General features: G+C 39.3%; 2 protein-coding genes across 12 annotated transcripts in view; one reads left to right on the top strand and one right to left on the bottom strand.

Annotated features, from left to right (window-relative positions):
• The window catches only part of LOC1270906 (mucin-5AC), a 30,341-nt gene extending 28,101 nt beyond the window's left edge, over window positions 1–2,240 (bottom strand). For 3 of the 8 annotated variants that reach the window (XM_061651711.1, XM_061651715.1, XM_061651716.1), the window contains exons 1-3: window positions 1,988–2,202; window positions 256–1,074; window positions 56–164 (exon numbers count right to left, since the gene is read on the bottom strand). In XM_061651711.1, coding sequence (XP_061507695.1) covers window positions 56–112 — 57 coding nt within the window. In that variant the 5' untranslated portion in view covers window positions 113–164; window positions 256–1,074; window positions 1,988–2,202. Of the gene's footprint in view, window positions 1–55; window positions 165–255; window positions 1,075–1,987 lie in introns of all 8 variants that reach the window. The other 5 variants (XM_061651714.1, XM_061651717.1, XM_061651718.1 and 2 more) reach the window with 5 other exon arrangements.
• The window catches only part of LOC1270912 (alpha-mannosidase 2), a 190,355-nt gene that overhangs the window by 86,694 nt on the left and 83,559 nt on the right, over window positions 1–20,102 (top strand). For 2 of the 4 annotated variants that reach the window (XM_061651710.1, XM_061651709.1), the window contains exon 1: window positions 10,765–11,523. The exons of 1 other annotated variant lie outside the window; for it this stretch is intronic. The gene's annotated coding sequence lies outside the window, so the exon portion shown is untranslated. Of the gene's footprint in view, window positions 1–10,725; window positions 11,524–20,102 lie in introns of those variants that run through there. One more of the 4 variants, XM_061651707.1, reaches the window with a different exon arrangement.

Raw genomic sequence — 20,102 nt, 5'->3', positions numbered from 1 at the left:
CGGTACATAAACACACATACACATTCCCATACTTTCATAAAATCGTTTCACCTACCTTATCTACAGGCATTGATGGGCACGCTCTACAAAGGTTCCAAAATGAGCCGATCATGAAGCCGGGTTTTTGCTGGATGACCGCAGACACACAGAAGAAGTATTAGAAGCTATCGAAGAAAAGATAACGAACAAATGAGGTGAAATAAATCCGTCGGTAACTTCATCCAACTTCAGCTGGCAGAAGGCAGCTATACTTACTCAGAACGTTGGTCCCAGTCGGGCAGACCCAACGGCAAGCACGTAGCGGACAGTGGTAAACAAACGAAACGTGGAAAAGCGCGGAAATGAATCCTCTTTTCCAGCCCCGTTCGAGTGTGCCGGTCAGGTAGGAAGGGTGGATGGGTGGAAGCAAACAAGGGGAGCACCGCTAGGCGACACCCGGCACTTCCGTTTCGACCTTATTCGTTCGACCAGTCCAGTTGCCTAATTTACTTTGCTTGCATCTACCCGTACCAGGCTTTATCGAACCTTTCGACGCGAAAGGAGCCTACGGGGAAAGCCTTTGCTGCCGGTAGCTCGCACTCAGTCGGACGTTAGATTCACCTTTATACTCTACCGCGCTTCCTGTCAGAGGTTGGGCCGAACGGACACGGTTCACACTTCGGATCCGTATCGATTTTCCAACGCGGCACTTTCGTCGACTCGGGTTTTGGTCGGTCGGTCGGTCGGTCGGACGGTCGATTCCAACGTCGTCAATCAGACACCGAAATGGGCGTACGTCGGGGTGGGACTCAGTGGGCCACTCATTTTTTTTGTTTTAGCTTGAGAATGATTTTTGCTAGACGGTTTCACGGCACGGTGTTTCGGGAACAGCTGGTCAATGGGGCAAGTGGGTATAGCACAGTGTGACGAAACGGGAACGAAGCCGCCTCAAACCACGAGCTCACGCCCACACTCACGTAAACACAGACACAAACACGCGCACACACACACACAGGGATACACACACAAGCACGGTCACTGAGCCTAGCACATCAAACCGGCAGGATCACGCACTCACGCAAAAGGCGCCTGAGACTGTGGAAAGTAAAGCAAACAGTACATTAAATTAATTACACTAACTGCTGAGCTCTAACGGAACTGGATGCCACACAGACTGCCTGCAGAGCGTGCTCGTGCGTGGTAGAAGTGTCACCAATTGACTTATCAAAATGTAGAGGAAAAAAACCCTCAACACCAGGACAAAAGATCTGACTTTCCTTCGAAAGTGAAATCTTGCCAACAGATGATGACGAACAGATGAACAGTGAGAACTAACTAGTACACAGCAAATAGTCTGCAATTTTCTTTTCACAATCTCTTTCACTCTCTGCTGCATTTTCTCTCGCTCTCTTTCTCTCTATCTCTCTCTTTCTCTATCTTCCTCCCTCAATATCTCTTTCACATTCTCTCGGCTCGTTTCATTTTCACTCGGCTCTCTCTCTCTCTCACGTATTTTCCCGAAAAAAGGCAGAATGACAGGAAAGGAAAAATAGGCAATGATGGCAGTACTGCGAAATAAGGAAAAAAATGCCTCCACCAGACAAGTGTGAAAAATCAGCCCCACTGCAGTGGTTGAAGGGGTTGGAGCGGCAGAAAAGCAAAGGCGGTGGCTTAAGAAATAAGAAGTGATGGGAAGAAACGGTAGACTGATTCAATCCCACCCCATCGAATGGCCGAAATCGATAATCTTCCGCCTACGGAAATAGACTTTCTAGTTTTTCTTGAACACAATGTACAATTTTCACTCGAATTTCTCACTGCACTTCCTCATAACCACGGACACAAATACTCGAACATTTTCTTTCATGCACATCTGGACTGCAGATATCGATGCCAGTATGTGAGGAAAAATTAGGTAAGAGGTTTTCTTCTCCTTATCACACTGCAAAGTGGCCCTTGATGCAGTTGGACTGGATCGATCGCTCTATGCATTTATCCAAGAGGGTACCTTCAATACTGCTATTAGAATGATGCAAAATCCCTTGAAATTTCTTGCCAGAATAAATCCCACTTTATGCACTCACACACACACACGCACGAAAACACTTTCCTAGATTTTCCTGAACCTGTTACAAGGAGGGGAGAACCTAAAGTGTACGGACTAACAGCTCGATTGCGCTGCGGACTGTAGCTGCACACCGAGAGTAATGACGATGGAGAATTTTCCCTCGAAGCACGCTGTCCTGTCTGCGGCGTATCCTCGGTCAAAACGTGACGTTTCACATCCGCTTACAAGTACAATGAGGAATCCGCTCTCTTTGTCGCTCACAGGCTCTCGCGTGTGCTCGCGGCGTTCGAGTTTTCCACCGAGTGCGATATTATTGCGCAAACAAGAAGTCGAAATGTACCATTCCCTTGTACACACACATACACACTAGCCGCAACAACATGCATGAGAGAAAATGAGAGTCCTTCGTTCCATTTTCTGCTCTACTAAAGCGTACGTGTGTGAGTGTATGAGGATGCGTATTTTTATGAGCGTATAGGTGTAAACTGTCACATTTGCAGGCACCGGTTTGACAATTGCGGAAAGGACTTTTCCCTATGACGGGCGTTTCGCCTGCTGGCTTTCCGCACACTCCAAGGGGAGCGAAATGTCGAAACAACACCCCTTCCATGCTTAAAAGAAGATTAATATTTTTGAAAACGAGGGTTGAGTTACTGTGGATAGAAAGAGGGTCGTTTCAATTACATGCTCGTGCCATTTCAAGTGAGTCGCAGATTTGGGGCGCATGTTTTTGTGCGCCATCGAACAGTGCAATGAATGTTTAACCACCTGCGGAACGATGCCAGGAAAATCGATTTAAATGTTCAGCTTGTATAATGACGGTTAGGTACCACAAAACCATTGGTGGGTGTTAGTGTAGAACGTAAATCATAGAATTTATTATCTCGTTTTTAACTGAGTGGGAGCAACTACTTGCGCTCCGAACCAAGCGAAGAAGTTTTAAAAATATATGTATATTTACAAAATGACATTTTTGTGACACTCAAATTGGAGAACCAATTTAATTAGCAAAGAGATTCTTGTTCGACAGATCATAAGAAATGCATTAAAAAATGGGATAATGACACTACTCTTTACTATGACCCGTCAATGAGGAAACTGATAGATGTATACTAAATTTATTAACATTACCATTAACATTAACATCTATGGGCCGATACTGTCGTCAATCGCACGACTTAACAACAAACCCGCCATGGGTTCAAATGCTGTATGGACCGTGTCCCTCATACGTAGGACTGACTTTCCTGCTATGGTCAATATAATCAAGAAATCATGGATAGCCAAGAATAGAGGATACAAGAAAAAGATGAAGATGGACGCTTAAACCGTAATGTTTATGTTTAATTCAGTTTATTGTATTTTTTCAGTTTACTCATGTTTCCGCTCAAGTTGTGAAAAGTTCCACTTCTTATCTCATTATGGGACTGAATTATCTTTGAAATAATATTATTTATATTTCAGGTGTACAGAAATAAAATATGTGAACAATCGATGGTGTCGATTGACACTCAAATGGGCCCTCTGTATTATATGCACAGACCCAAAACGATCTAGGACAGCGGTCGGCAAAGTTCGACCCGCGAAAGGATTCGACTGATTTTAAGAAATGGGAAGAATCTATTCGTATACAAATTACTGAATATGTTTTAGAGTAAAAATTTATATAGTTGTATCTTTCAACTTAAATTATCGAAATGTGCAATAACGGACCATTCAGTATGGTTGAACTAGAGTTAAATATTCACACAGCGGCGGATCTAACGGTAGGCGGACTAGGCGCCGCCGCCCCGCCGATGTAGGAGCCCCGTAGATAGCCATTCTATAGTATGCCGTATGGACAGAGTACTAGCGACAAGGAACCCCGGAAGGATGGCCGTTGGGGCCCCAAGGCTGGCGAGTCATTTGCATCCCCCCCCCCCCCCCCCCGGTCAGCAAAAATTTTAGAGCCTGTGACTGATGGTCGAAGGGGCCCCCGACTGTTCAACATTTACAGGGGCTTCAACTTGTCTTTCCGCCTAGGGCCCCCGATACCCTTAATCCGCCACTGTATTCACATATGTAATAAAAACATTTTTTCAGCTAAACAATGAGACTTTAAGAACGAAGGAAGTGACATACAAAATTTTGTATAGAGAAGATAAACTAAAGTCTGGTTGCAGTAAATTTATTTAAAGTTTTGCATGCGACTTTACTTGATATTTGTTATTTGATATTTGATATTTATTTAATACATTTAACGGGTCTTACGTGGGTCTCTCAATGCGAGGTTACATAAGAGCTATAAAAAATTATAAACATAAACTTAAACGCAGTAAAATTAAACTAACATAGAGTAGGCCGCATGACAAGAATACAGTTCATAAACGCGGCGCGCGACATGTCAGATTGGCGACGATCACAAACGTAACGATCTGGCGCGGAGCGAACGTGATTTACGACGAGAGATATTCAACATTCGCCAAAGCAATACATGCAAGACAAGGTTTTAGTAATAGTGAAAAAGATCCATGTATTTTTCTCGTGATAACAATTTCTTCCTCCATTTGTTCTAAATTTCACTCAAATCAGTTGGTTAAATTTTTATCTATTGAAGGACTATTTTCGATCGTATTTGAAAACAAAAACTAACATTAAAAACCTCTCTTGTTTTTACAATTCCGGCGATTAAACACTGTTGCCTTTTACGAGTACAGCAATTATCCGCAGTACGCGATACTCGATATACATGAATTCGCAGTACGCGATTCCTTTAAATTTCACTCAAATCAGTTGGTTAAATTTTTATCTATTGAAGGACTATTTTCGATCGTATTTGAAAACAAAAACTAACATTAAAAACCTCTCTTGTTTTTACAATTCCGGCGATTAAACACTGTTGCCTTTTACGAGTACAGCAATTATCCGCAGTACGCGATACTCGATATACATGAATTCGCAGTACGCGATTCCTTTAAATTTGACAGTGTTTTTTTAAATATTTTTTTTAAATATTTTAAAATTCTGTGTCGATATTTTTTACCCATAAATTAGTAGTATAAACTATTTTTTTCCATAGAAATCCGCTATACGCGAAAACTCGAGATACGCTATTCTGCTCGGTCCCGTACGATACCATATATCGGATAATGACTGTACAACGATTGTCAAAGAGCATTTTTGTATGGAATCATTTATAAATTTACCTAAAATAGTGTTAATTGTTCGAAAAGAATTTTGATAATTACTAAATGTATGTTTGTCTCGATAATTTTTCAGCAGATCCTTAATTTATTAATCTTTGCATTAAGATCTAATAGCAGGAACTATCATTTTGAACTTAGTTGGGCCAATATTACGTACAATTATTACCGAATTAAAAAAAATAACTCTATCTACCATTGCAGTGTCAGATAGCATCAATAAATTAAATTGTTTCTATAATTTTATAATTTTATAATTTAAGCGAGAATATAAAAAAAATTGTACTCCTGACCCGCGGCTCTCGATCTTTTAGTAAATTTGGCTCTTTACCTAAAATGTTTGCCGACCGCTGATCCAGGACATCAGTAACCTAGGACAGAGGTCGGCCAACTTTGAGGCTTAAAGAGCGAAATTCTATAAAAATTGTCGTTTAGGATCACGTGAAAAGCCAAATTGATGACTCAAGCATATATCTGTGTGGAACTATTATGAAATAAATGGAGGGAAACGAGACACCAATTAGATAGTAAAGATACTCATGCGACTCGAGAAGCGTACTTTGGTTCACGGACTCAGGACCTTTACCATTTTTATACATAATTATGGTAGTTTTTCATATGTAAAAGACCTACGTTTGTAATTCGGTATGCGGTTCAAATCATCAGCAACATTCCATACACTTTTCCTAGTTTGTTTCCCATTTTCACAACTTTATTCATTGCTAGCGAGATGTCGAACAAATTACACAGAACGTCCTAGTACGCCAGGTTGATCATTTCATGCAATACAAATATGAACGTGAAACATATGACCAGGAAGTTCTCGAAAAAAATGTTGTAGTGCGCCAGATCGTTAATTTCATCCAATTTAAATATGGACATGAACCAAATAAACAGGACATTCTCAAAAATAAAGTTCACCAGGTCGTTAATTTTATCCAATACAAATACGAATTGTTCGTCGATGTGAAGAATTTTCTGGTCTACCAAATATTTGTCATGGTGTATCAACGAAATGAACGAAAGAATCACGTTTCACGATCAGTTCAATTAAAAGAAAGAATTAGTACGTTCACGTTCATGAAAATAAATCGTAATGTCCAAGCCTACAGAGGAACGTCAGCAACATCATATGAGGACTCAATAGCAAATACTATTCTCGAGTTATACGGCATATTTTTTTTGCATATTTAGATGAGAAATGATCTCAAGCTACGACAGAAGCTGAATGGTATCGTTACCTAGGAAATATCTCTCTTAAAGAGGGAGTCGATGGCAAGTTATGTACATGTTTATACCATTTTCCGTTTTTTATATTTTGGCTCTAATCTTAACAGGTGAAGGGAACAGACAAGCTTTCAATTTTGTAAGCAATCATATAGTTTTTGTTTTCAGCAATCATATAGTTTTTGACATAAACTATCTGATGCTGACAAAATAACAAAAATATGCATTTAAAAATAGAACAATAGGGTAAATGTACCTATAGTGGTGGTAGTACCAATAGTGGTGCTATTGCTCCAAAATGCGGTTCATAGGGCAAATTAAAAGTAATTAAGTTATTTAAGTTAGTGTGAAATGTTCTTTAGCCTTTTACAAAGGGGTCCAAAAGTTAAATGGGGCCATTCTGTTACTTTGTGACCGAAAAATCCATTATTTTGTGACATGTGTCAACATTTTTCCAAAATCCTTAGGGTTTCATAACGAAACTCATTTTTCTGTTAACGTTCTAAACGACCACATAACCACGCAATTACTAGTTTTTCGACATAACTGTTATGTAATGTTATTGTTTTACTAAAATTATTTGCCTTTTGACCATATTTATGCATTTTTAAGTGTTTTTTACCATAGTGCCATTATAGGTCCACAAAACAGGCATGTTCCTATAGTGGTTATAGTTATAAAATCAATAAAAACAGGTCGTTTTAGATTGTTTCGAGGATATTTTTGACATGTCGTACTGTTTTCACTAAAATAATCAACAGAAATGAGTTTTATGTAGGTAATTTACCAAAAACTGGCCAAAATTCGCTTATACGGCTGAATGAAAAATTGACTTCAAATCAAGCACACTCTTCCGGGTGTAGGTAGACAACAGGTGTGATGCAGTACTTTAGTCAATAGTTTCATGGATCAAATTTATACATTTTTTTACGATCAAATTACGCAAGAAACCTACATTATGACAGTAATCCTTGCTATTCATACGAAAACAGCTTCGAAACTAAGTTTCATTGATATTATACACCGTTTTTGATGCATCTTTGTTTACCACCACTATAGGAACACAATACGACGACTATAGGAACCATACCACCATTATAGGTACAACGAAGCAGTCACAAAAATATGTATTTTTTCGTAAATTTTTTGTATTTTAGGGTAAAAATGGTAGTGATTGCAAAGATAAAACATATTCCAAAACATATGTGTTTAAATATTCAGAAATTGTCCTTCCTGTCACTTTAAATCCATTAAAACACATCGGTACCACTACAAATTGCACCACTATTGGTACATTTACCCTACGTCTTTTATGACCATTATTGCAATGCATCACAATGCAATGCAATGAAAATTGATCATTTTAGTAAATGTGCAATGGTTATTGTTCACAATATATATTTTTGGAAAGATCTATCACACTACAATTGCGATGAGTTGAAATGCGTAGATAAATTCATGCTTCACATTTTCAATTCAATTTTACACTTTTGTATTATATGAAATTGCAGCACTTTTGAAATAAACATCAATGTATATTTTTTCCAATTTAAAACTATATTTTGATGTTTTAATAGCTTTTCTGATCTTTCCGACACTAAAAAAATTAAAACCTTTACATAAAAATATGAATTTTTGAACATCGCAGTGAAACATTCTCTATAAGACGTTTTTAATTAGGGGAAGGTAGGTAAAGACGGACACTGCGGGTAAGATGGACACTTCTCAAAAATGCATGGAAAAGGTAATTTTCGAGTAATTCAACAATGTAGAATCCAAACTGAAGGTAAAACAACACATTTGAGAACATTTTTGGCATAATAATTATAAAACTGGTTAAATCCACGAATAAAACAAATTTTCAATCATGTGCACCCTTGTGGATCTAACTTGACTACTGCCGATCTTAAGCTCTACAACTTGTATTGTTTATATTTCCGGTAGTTTTATTTCATGAATGGGTTGTCGTGATCATTAATGAAAAAACTGGCGAAAGAACGAGGATAAAAGCAATACAAAATATTGTTTTCTGGTGGTTTGAACATTCTGACCCCAAAGCGGGAAAGACGGACACCTTGTTGTAGGGAAAGATGGACACCGGATTTATTGATTTTTTTACTTCTTATATCAATTGGTGATGAATATATTTCTTCAAATACCTTAAATAAGGCTATTCCGGTGCTATAAATCAATCAGTAACTAGAGAAAGTATTTAAATAATCGAGAAATGAAACACCGGTCAAAATAGTAGCCACTCGTTATGCTATTACACGCTCGACGCTAATGAGGCGCTTCACGAAATCCAATATCTTCTCACGACTTGGACAACTTTAAGCAATAAAAAGATGAGGCATTTATACAACATTGTTCAGGAATAGATGAGAAATTCTATGGGATTACAAAAATCAAATGTTGAATTTTACCATGGTGGAAAATGGATTAAACTATGAACAAGTCCCTCATAAATACTGGGGTCGTGGACTTTTTGCGGAGTAATTTCCTAAAAGGAAGTTCTAGACTGTTGTTCTGTAAGCTGGAGCAACGTTAGCTGCGTGATATGTCAATAATGCTTTAGATGCTGCATTCTACGATATATTACAAGCGCCGTTTACAATTCCTAAATTCATGGCTGAATGAATCGCCGTTGCAATAGGCCAAGAATTGGTTTATAAACGTACCAGGACGTGCAAAGCGACAGAATTTGTTAAAATACTGTAAAACTATTCACTTTCTAACCTTTTCTACAGATGTCCATCTTACCCTTCATGGTGTCCATCTTTTCCATATCAGGTGTCCGTCTTACCCGAACATTTCAAAACTGCACGAAAAAAAACATGTTTTTCATTCATGAAAAAAACGCAAAAATCGATGGAAACTTAAAAGTTTTAACACATTTTCTGATAAAAAATGAGTGTAAGATAATGTATGCACATTTTCATGGTCGTTGCACTTATATATCCCTAGATTTTTACCATTTCCCTTAACGTGTCCGTCTTTACCTACCTTCCCCTAGGTGCTTTTGGCGATACTTTACTATGTCAAAGTTAAATCATGTCGAAGGTTGCAGTTAACCTCTGAAAACTACAAAAGTTGAAAATTATGTTTTTGCCCTAAAATGTTAGTAAACATCCAATTTTCTGTAACAAATGAATAAAATTCCACCAAAAACTGAAAGTCACGGTTGAAGAGCATCAAGCTCAATCAATAACAATGCGTTTTCTTCCTCGAAAAATATTATTTGGGTGAAAAACTATTGTTATTTTTTTAATTAGCAAACTACTAAAATGGTTGTTTACGTGTTGCATTTTTTTTTTTAATAATTATTATTAATTTAGACAACTTATTTTTACCACACCTTACCGTCATATTTTCCTAATGTGCAGGTATTCGCACACATCAGTATGAGTCTTCAATGCGCGATATATTTGCCTCTCTTTCATGGCCATGTTCTTCTTTACATGTAATATTTTTCAAAAATAATCTATGAATACAACGCTAGTCAAGAGATTCACGTAAAATCTTTGAAGAAAGTTAAAAAAATAAATAAAATGAAACATAAATCATGCTTTAAACACAAAACCGACAAAATTTCGTCGAACTATACATAGTACCGTGCAATAGCATAAAAGAGACAACAGCTGATATTGTGAAATAGCATGAAAACAAAGAGACAGAGACAGAGAGAGAGAGAGAGAGAGGGAGAGAGAGAGCAATGCACACACGAAACAACTCTCGGAGAATGTATGCAAGCATAAGCCCTATTTACACGGTTCAAAATGCTTTACAACTTTTAGACGTGATTTGGAGGTCGACGAAAAAAGATCTAATTTTGAAAAAAAGAAAGAATGTATAATATTTTAAATTAATGAATATGACCGTTTCTCCTAAATAAGAAAAGCAATGAATCTAATATATTCTCATCCTTTCATAAAGCCTTATTTCCCGACAATAAAATCTATTTTGTTTTATTGTAATGTAATCTACTTCAACAACAATGTTATTACTAATGAATAGAGTTATTTCTTGAGCAATTGAATAAAAATTAACAATCATTGCTTCTGATGCAAAATGTCTTCAAATTTCTGTTAATTCACAACAACAAGAATTTATTGTCATTTGAAACATAACTTTTACAATTCAATTCTTTATTCTTTAAATCCTACCGATGGGTACCGAATAAGCTCCACAAACACACTAACACAACTCATGGTTTCTCTCTCAAATATTCCCTATCTCTCTCTCTTCATCGTCAATGCGTCCGCGGCATAGCAAACCTGCTCAGTCTCTCAAAATTATTTCTTTCTTCACTGCGTGCGGTTGTGTTTCCCACCGCTCGACACGGTGAACAACGCGTTCGTCCGGTTGGTTTGGAATGGCAAATTGAACCGAAATCGATTGTTTACGCGTCGTGTATGTGTGTGTGTGTGCTTGTGTATACTGTTTTTGCGTGATGTGATGTGTGTCGCTTGCACTAAATCCAAAGGGCATAAATATTGTGATTAAAGTACGGAAAGAACCGCGTCGCAGCAGAGAAGTAACGCTCCCGGTGCACGGTGGTGCTACCGCGATTGGAATTCCGGAACGGTCGTGTCCTGACCCGTGTGATAATTGCGATCATTACCGTCCCACAGTACCTCCGTGTGTTCGCAGCATTGCGTCGGCCAATGGGCAGGAAGTGAGTTTATGTTCCATCTTTGCCAACTATTATTAGTGATGTGTAGATGCGCAAGAAGCAACAGCAGCAGCAACAGCAGCAGCAGCGAATCAAGGTAGAGGTCGAAAGCGAAAAAAAGGCGAGATTTTGTTTTGATGCGCTTACCACCTCTCCGGTGGATCGGTGTGTGAGATACAAGTGACGGATGCGAACGGTGTGCTCGATTGTTGTGTCTGTGTGCGTGTAAACGCGTCCGTACGGTACAGGGTTGTTTATGAAACGAGATCAATTTCATCACAGGTCAGTGTCGATTTAGTGCTGAAAACACGCAAAGTTACTAGAACGTAGTTTGTGGAACGAAACACATCGACTAGCCGAAGTCCGTAAAGTGTTGTCTGTGCTGCTGGAATAAGGTAAGCGCGAATATATATTCTTCTGTTGTCATACTGCTGTGCAGTGGTGTTAGTGTCATTCTGCGCTCCTGTCAAAAATTTTCCTTCGCCGTGAAAAGGACACGAAAGGATGCGGAAATGCGATAGAAACGCTTTTGGGTTGGGAACAGTTCTTGGCAGGTACTTACCACCACTGCACTTGTTTGCGGAGTTGGTGTTCGCGTCCATCCTTGTCTGGCCAATTGGGTGCTGGTTCGTGCTGAAAGTGTCGCATTTATTTTCTCACTCTCTTATGTTTTGCTTCATGCTATTCTTTCTCAGCGCTGCTGAGAGAGGCGTATGCATGTAATGTTTTCGTTTCATCATGTAATCTAAATAGAACGGAAATAATCCCGCAAAAAAAAACAAGCTACTTTAGCATTAGCGCAGCAGTTTTGCCTTCCTTGGAAACACTGGTCCCCTTTTGGATCGTTCCAAAGGCGGAAGACACATGATGGATCGAAGACGAATTTGAGACGATGCATTGCAAGAATGCATGTGCCGAGAAAAAGGAGCTAGTGTGCAAAATGCAAGCAGTCAAAAAAAAAACACCATTGCAAAATGCATTTGCCGCAAGTACCCAAAAGTGCTGAGCAATGTTTGTTCCATTATCTGTACTGTTGACATGGGCACATGTGTGGCTAGGAACTCATGATGCAGTAGGAAAAGGGAATTCGTTTAGATTGAAGAAATATTATTTTGCTTCAGTTCAGAAGATATTTGGAATACATTGGAGCAGGATTGTACATTGAATATTGATGCATTTTTATAAGAAAAAGATCATGGAAACCATATACGATCGAATCGTTCAAGTTGGACGAATTAAATTAATAACTAAATATATAAATAAATTCAATCGTTCAATAAACGAAATGTAATAGCTTCGAATTATACAGCACAACAAAAAATTGTGTCATAAAATTTGAGGGCAATACATATTCGTCAAGAGGTGTCAACTTCAAGGGATCTTTCGGAGCAATTGCTGAAGCACGCACCACTTAGAATTTGGAGTATAAGAACTTTGTTTTGATTGCGTCAAAAAAAAAAAAATATATATATATATATATATATAGCTACACGACAGGTTTCTTTCGGAATTCGGAATTATTTCCTATCGGATCTTGTGCGACACATGAGATGTAACAGTATGTGATCAATAATCTGCTAGTGCCTTTGTCTGGCAAATGTCCGTTATCTTGGAATCCAATCAGCATATTGATAACATATACCAGTCATTGGAATCAAGTTGATAAAAGAGTCTGATCCAGATGCTAATAAGAAAATTACGATTTTTACAACACAGTGGGATCCGTATCACAGCATTTATTATATACTTGAACTACTCCACGATTGTTTGGCATATCAAACAATTGTTAGACAAACAGAAAATACGTCGTATTTATACTTTTAATGTTTTATGGGTAGAAATGTTATGTTATTTATGTTATTAAAATTATGTTATCAAGCTATGCAAGAATTATTTTACCTTCCAAAAAAAAATATCATCGTCTTTATAGAGTTGTATTAACATTTGTATGCTTCAGCTGATCATTCTCTATACATTATTAACCATGCATTATGTTACTTTTGATTTCCAATGAATGAAACGTCCTTTAGGCATTGTTGATATTAATATTAATAATCGAAGGAAACTCTCTTCTAGTGACTGTTTCAAAGTATTCCACAGTCCAATTCCACAGTTACTAAATATACTCTTTTCCCTAGTGTAATCATGCGATTAGACGCGCGCACACACACTCACTCGCTCACATCAGGCACCCATTTTATCGCTGTTCTACACAGTGCCGCTTGCTTGCATTATTCAATTGCAATGTTCCATCAAATGGTTTCGTATTCCCATTTTTCCCACTTTCTCCTGACAACAACAACAACAACAACAACATCCTCCCCACTTAGCACAGCACCAGCGGCGTAATGGCCGCACACCTTCCGCGTGAAACACGTCGCCGTTGTGCAATCCGGCATCATATTCACCGGTCGAAAAGAACAAATTGCTTCCAGTTCGTTTCAATTGCAAATACGATTGTATCGCCAAGCCAAAGCGTGTGTGCATTTATTCACCATCACCGCACAACCTATGCCAGCCAACTTCCCAGTCCCGCGCAAGACAGAAGGGCCCCGGTGTCAGTGTCCGTATCCTATTGCACTCCTCTCGCCTTCCCCGTTCCCCGTACACTGGGTCGGAAGTGAAGACTGAGCCGGCGCGTTATGCAATGCTTCGGCACAAATGCTGACGACGGCAGGGAAATGGAGATCGACTTCAGGACCATCACGTAATAACAATGCCTTCTTACCGGGCGAGCAATATTTAAATAACTAAACCGTGTTCCCCTTTCCCACCCTGTCTCTGTCTGCCGAGGTGGGGGGAAGATGGGTAAAAAAGGGTGCCTCCTAGGTGTGTGCTCCCTACGGCAAACCCACCCGGGTCCGTTGCACAGGTTTACGCGACCATCATCATGTGCAGTCTGGAGAAAGGCTTCCTTCGACCGGGGCGCCCCATTTGCCACCCCGTACACATGGCGTTCTCGACTAAGTAAGACGCTTAGGCAAGAAAACGGGAAGCCATAGCGGGCGCTGTAGCGGATTATAACGAAGTAAAAATAAAATTGTGGCAAAAACAAGCTCCATCGACGCTGGCAGAATATCAAACGGCAGTCGAAACGCAACCGATTCCACCTGTGACGTTACGGATAAACTTTCTGCAGACTTACACTGTGGGTCTGTTTTATCGTACTTAGGACTCAGTGTATGACACCGTTTTTTTCCTTGTCGTGTTTCGGTGAACGGTGCGAACCAAAGCCAAAGGGAGGAACAGTCAGAATAACCTTTCGAATGGGAAAATGTTCGCCAACCATTAGCGCGCACATTCAGCAACCGTACCCTCGACGGCAACGCATTTTGCGTACATAAATTGACAGATTTCCGGTGGCTTTGTACCGGTAGAAGGTAACGCCCCGTAGGTACGGCTCGCTGGCGTTGGACAACATTCTCGAATTAATGTCTACCGAAAGTGGAGTAAAAATTTAAATTACCCTCCGAATAGAATAGGGCTCTGCTCGAAAAGCGATGGAGGCTTTTCGGTTTGTGTGTAGAGAGAGATAAATTAATTTGACTTTCATTTCGGCGCCAGTCCAACGCCAGAAATTGTCAGCCGAATAAACACTCGCATTTCCACTCCAAGCCCGAGTGGTGGGAGAATGCTCATTACTATTCGTGTTTTTTTTTATTAGCTCCCCTTCAGACCTCCCCGCCTCTGGCCGAACGAATGGTGATCACTTCAAGTGCATAAAAATCAAGACGCCCTAACCAGAGTGCCACATACATTCTGGCAAAGCGTACCGAAGGCTCGATCGACGGCCGTCGTTCGCACGTTCTTCGTGCATGGATGCCTTTCACGTCTTCGGCACAAAAATTAACGGTTAATCCCTTGGCGGCAAATTGACACCGCCGGCTACCGATCTTCCACCCTCTCCCGCGTACTTGTTTCCGCTTGTCCTATATTTTGGGTCGATTTGTCCGTTTTTTTTTTTCGGAGTCCAAGACCGCACATCCGCCCAACACACTCCACGCGCTTTTCAAGTTCATCGAGTTCGTTGCCCGCCACACTGTGTGTGTGTTTGTGTTACGCGATCGACACCAAACAGCCGAAAAATGGGCCGGCCAGTACGCCTTGTCTTGGCGTGCCACTTTCGCCAACCGAATGATTGTGCCGGGTTATGACGCTGTTTTACTTAACCGGTATCGTTGCTGTTGCTGACGTCTCGTTGGAATTGATAGGTTGCGCGGAGAAAGGGTGTTTGCTGAAAATGTTTACGATTTTTGGTAGAGAAGTGGTTGCTAAAGGAGATCTTTTCATATCATGAAATCAGATCCGATGTGAACTACACGACCTAAAGGAAAGTACTAAGAGTAGTATGTGTATGTTTAGCCGTGTTTGTATGTGTATTATTTGCTTTTTGTTGGTTAAATACTAATATTTTTCAAAATAGTTATTTTTTTAAATCAATTTCATTTACTTTGATCCAGATTTCTCTTACTCTATTCAATTTTTCGCGAATCTTTTCTGTTAGCGCCACGGACCATAGGTTGGAGACCTCTGATGTGCACAGCATCATTCAAATTGAATGAATCAATAGTATAACACGAAGCTAGATTAGATTTATATAATGAGCTTTTATTTAAATGAAAATTAAACCAAACGAGTTATTTCTCATATAATGTTGCTCTCCTTAACGAGCCCGATTATTTTTACGAGTTAACAGTCAATATTCATTGAATATTTTCATAATCTACAAAAGTGTTTAGTTTTTTTTGTAAGTATATCATCAAGATTGGAAAAAACTAAGATAAAACAATTAAAATGCCACAAAGTGCTGAAATAAAGATATAGAACAACGTATCTAGAATTAGAACCGTGTCCGGTATTTGCTAAGAATCGTGCATCGCAAAATTATCCATACTGCCGAACCGAACTGTATCTCCTATCGACCTATTTATGTAGTACTCTTTTTCCAAACATCATCGTCCCAAATCATGACGTCAGCGGCAAAAAATCGTAAAACTGTTAACGCTTTCAGCAGTGTCTGTGTGTGCGTGTGTCTGGTACAAAATCATCAAACGTACTCCGAACTGTGAAATGCAATCAACATGTATATAAGATTTTTGACATGCTATCTTTGTTCCTTCTTAAAACACTTACTATTCCACCCAAAAAGGTACAAATAGCCGCTAACTAATTCAATAATTTAGCCACAAGGTTTCAATTTTGCAAATTCTTGTCCCAACCATTTTACCTTTCGCTCTAAAAAATTTACACTAAAGTTTTCTAAACTAAAGTAAAATTCAGCATTGTTTTTTATTTTACGAGCCTTCTCAGCGATCTATAAATAATCAAATAAAATCAAACCCATCAGCATCAGCAAAGGTTAATGAAAAGTTTGTTCTTTCTTTGCGCTTTTTCGGCACGACTCGAATAATAAATTGTAGCCGGAAGCACTTAAATTGAATTTTTCTGTACAATTGTTTTCTAATACCTGTATGTATGTGGTTGTGTCTCGATATCGATATCACTAAACCAAAAAACCGTGGCGCTCATGGGGTTCGGCTGTCTATTCATGGGGCTATTTTTTAACGCAAAAAATGATGTGTTGATCGGAGACCGGTCGTGGCACACTCATTCAACTCCTGCACCTGCTGACCTTTTGACGCCCTTCTCCGACCTACTCTACTGCTTATAATTTGGAACAGTTTTCCCACCTGAATGACAGCGTGCTCGAGGTGTTTTCTCCTCCGCTTAATGTCGACACAAACGTAACAAAAGTGGACCACAAAATCCCTCCCTCAAAGCTAGTATGCCGTGCGAAGAGGGCCAGGTTGCTGCAGGATCAAAATTTGACCATCATCGATGCGAGGCACGTACTGTGAAAAGTCACGACTTTGCTAACACCGAACAGAACGTCGCTTCGACCGGAAGTTCACCTAGCATGGGGAGACAGCGTTGATGCTGTAGAGCAAAAAAAGCGCAGGATTAGTTTCGGTTGGCCGTTTTGCAGCTAGCTAGTTGGGCGAACAGATTGGAACCGGAAGGTTGACTTTTTCCTAGCATTTTTTCCCCCCGATCTCTTCTCCCGGAAGCTCGAAGCCTCCGCGGCACACAACGGTGCGCCGGGCTGAATAAAGGCAAGTGGGTGTAACTAAACCAGACTCTTGGCTCAATTGGAAGTTAATTGCTTGGAAAAGGGAAGCGATATTGAGGATGCCACGGCGGCTAACAATGGAATAAAATAACAAAGCAAATAATAAATGTTATAAAACAATAGATGCCATGTCTGCCAACCTGTCGATCCACACTACCTGACTAGCGAATGCGTGGAAATATTCCTCAAATAGTTCCCTCAAGCGTAGCTCCTACGTTTAGTCATCTATGTTTTTGCATAGACGAAAATTTAACTGCACCAAAGAGTTAGTAATGCGATATTTCGTGTTTTTTTTAATTTTGGGCATTGTTAAAATATTTTTGAAATCTAAATCTAATATAAATCTAAATATTATTTTTTTAAATTTAAATCACCTAACAAGATATCAAAAAATGAAATAGAGCTCATTGAAAAAAGAGGAGGTCGTAAAACGAATTCAAATATTTTGAGAATTAAACTATAAGTTTTTGGAAAACATTGAAACTTTGCATTGAAATAATATTATAATTAAAAACATCATATATCAATGTGAATCGTTAGATTACAATCACATAATTAACGTCATTTTTCTATTTTCATCTAGAATCTTTTCACGCATCTACAAATCATTTTTAGTTAAGATAAGATAGTGTGGTCGCATTGATTGGTTACACATTTTTTCAATAAAATATAGGCACGCTATAGAAGATTTTTTTTATAAATGGTGTTGATGATAATAACAATATACAAATTCAATGTCTTTTCATTATTTCCTAAAATACTTTTTAATTGGACCAGAACTAACATCGCCCAGTACCAGTTATATGATATTTTATGTATTTGGGTTGTTTCGGCCAACACGTTTGCCCCCAGATGCACAGGGCAATGCAAATGAAGCTTGTTCCCAATTATGTGTTCCCTACTCCAATTACGGTTTGCCTACTTTTCCCGTGTTCCTATAGCGTATGAACTCTAACCTACTAGTTTATGTTGGTACTCAGTATTGTCAAACTGTCCGTTGTTCCAGTGTCAAAATTAACATCAAGCATTTATACACACCGCAGCACACCGAACTCACGTCGCACCGCAGACGATGTGCCTATCGCATAACAGTGAGCGTGAGACAACCAATTGAGCGGGAAGCACTTGGATCATCACCGGTAGGATGATAATTGGATGACTGACGAAATTGGCATTTCAATTAGATTTTGCCCTCTCGAACGCTTCCACAATTGACTTGGCCTCTAGGCAACTTTATGCTGAATTTTCGCGAATACGTTAATTCTCGTAGTGGCAAAATAGCACCAGGGATTCGCCAGAAAAGAAACGACTTTGTGGTTACCGATCTTCGGATTCGTTTACAACTCCCTACTCCCCATTCCAGACATTCAAGTCGGTACTGTGGTTTGTGCCGTAGTACACCCATTACCATTTATGTCATTTTATGGATATATTATTGAATCGGATCGAAAACAAATGATCATTTACAAAGGTGAACTAGCGAAATCTTTGTTGGGAAATTATAACCTACTTTCACTGCAAGCTGCCACACCGAATCAATTGATCTACGAAATTTGAAATGGCTTCATTATCACACAAAAACGCTGGAATTGCAATAATATATTGCATACATGTTAACAACACAGGAACACAGTAAACAGCTGTTCACCTTACCCCTAATACAAACATGTTGTTTTACGCTGAAATGTGTTATTCGCTTTACAAGGCATATGGAACAGGAAAGTTATGGTTTAGTTGTAGAAACACAGCTCCCAGTGGAAAACCAATTACTATAATTCCATTGTTTGCTATTAAGCTCAATTAATAGCATGCTAGATAAAGCCCTGGTCCAAACCACGGTAGCACAGTTTGCTAGATCTATCGCAAGGCTTCCTTTAAAATAACTGTGCCTTTGTCAAGAAGCACCGGCACCGGCTTCATCGAAAACTTTGTCGATGGGTGTTGAGAGTAAAAGGAGTTCGCTTCTCGAATACTAATGAAGTTTAGTGGAAAGTTTGCTGCGACTTTAGACTAACTTAGTTTTAAGCGCTTTGCTTCTGCAGGGTGCGGTTACAATCGTATGATAACTTGTTAGATTTTTAAGAATATGCGGACTTTTCTCCTAACAACTGGAATGACCATAACTCTACTAATTTTAATCTATTTCTTTTGTTGAATAACTAAGTAAGTAAGTAAGTAACTATGGTTATATTTTAGAATCCGTACAACATACTTAAAACCGTAAAATTTCATAACACATAACGTTCCTTTGTGTAGCGCCAAGCGAATTTTCAATATCATGAAAAAGATATTATTTGAAACGTGAGTAATGTTTACTCTTGCGCAAATTTACTTATCATACCACCGTACCCTGGTTTTATGCTCGAAAGACTAGATACACATCCCCGAAGAACTTAACCTTTACCACCGTTGCTAGCATTATTAAAAGCGCGGGTAAATTACATTTTGTGCTAGCGATAAAATTGCAACACGAAATTTTCTTCTAATTGAGTAGCTACTGCTCGCCTCCGTTATACCCCCGCCCCGGTATCGTACAAAAATACGGTTCTTCGCCGGCACAAGTCGGCACAAGAAAAGCTCACGTTGTTATCGAAGCCAACGCACCGAACGCGCGCGCGTTGGTTTTTCCTTCCCTGGTGGGAGTGGTGCGTGGCAACTAGATTTAATATTTCTGTCCTTTTGCTGGTGGCGCGATCTTCACCCGAGTTGGTGAAAAATCAACAAACACAGACACTACCACACCCCGTTCGGCAAGGAGAGTCGGTGTAGAGTTCAATTTCAATTACATTTCCACCGGGGGTGAATAAGACATCGGGAAAAGTTTCGCCTATAGCCCCCAAGTAC

This window comes from Anopheles gambiae, chromosome 2 (genome assembly GCF_943734735.2).
Source record: "Anopheles gambiae chromosome 2, idAnoGambNW_F1_1, whole genome shotgun sequence".
Lineage (NCBI taxonomy): Eukaryota > Metazoa > Arthropoda > Insecta > Diptera > Culicidae > Anopheles > Anopheles gambiae.
This window is presented reverse-complemented; position numbering and strand designations above follow the sequence as displayed.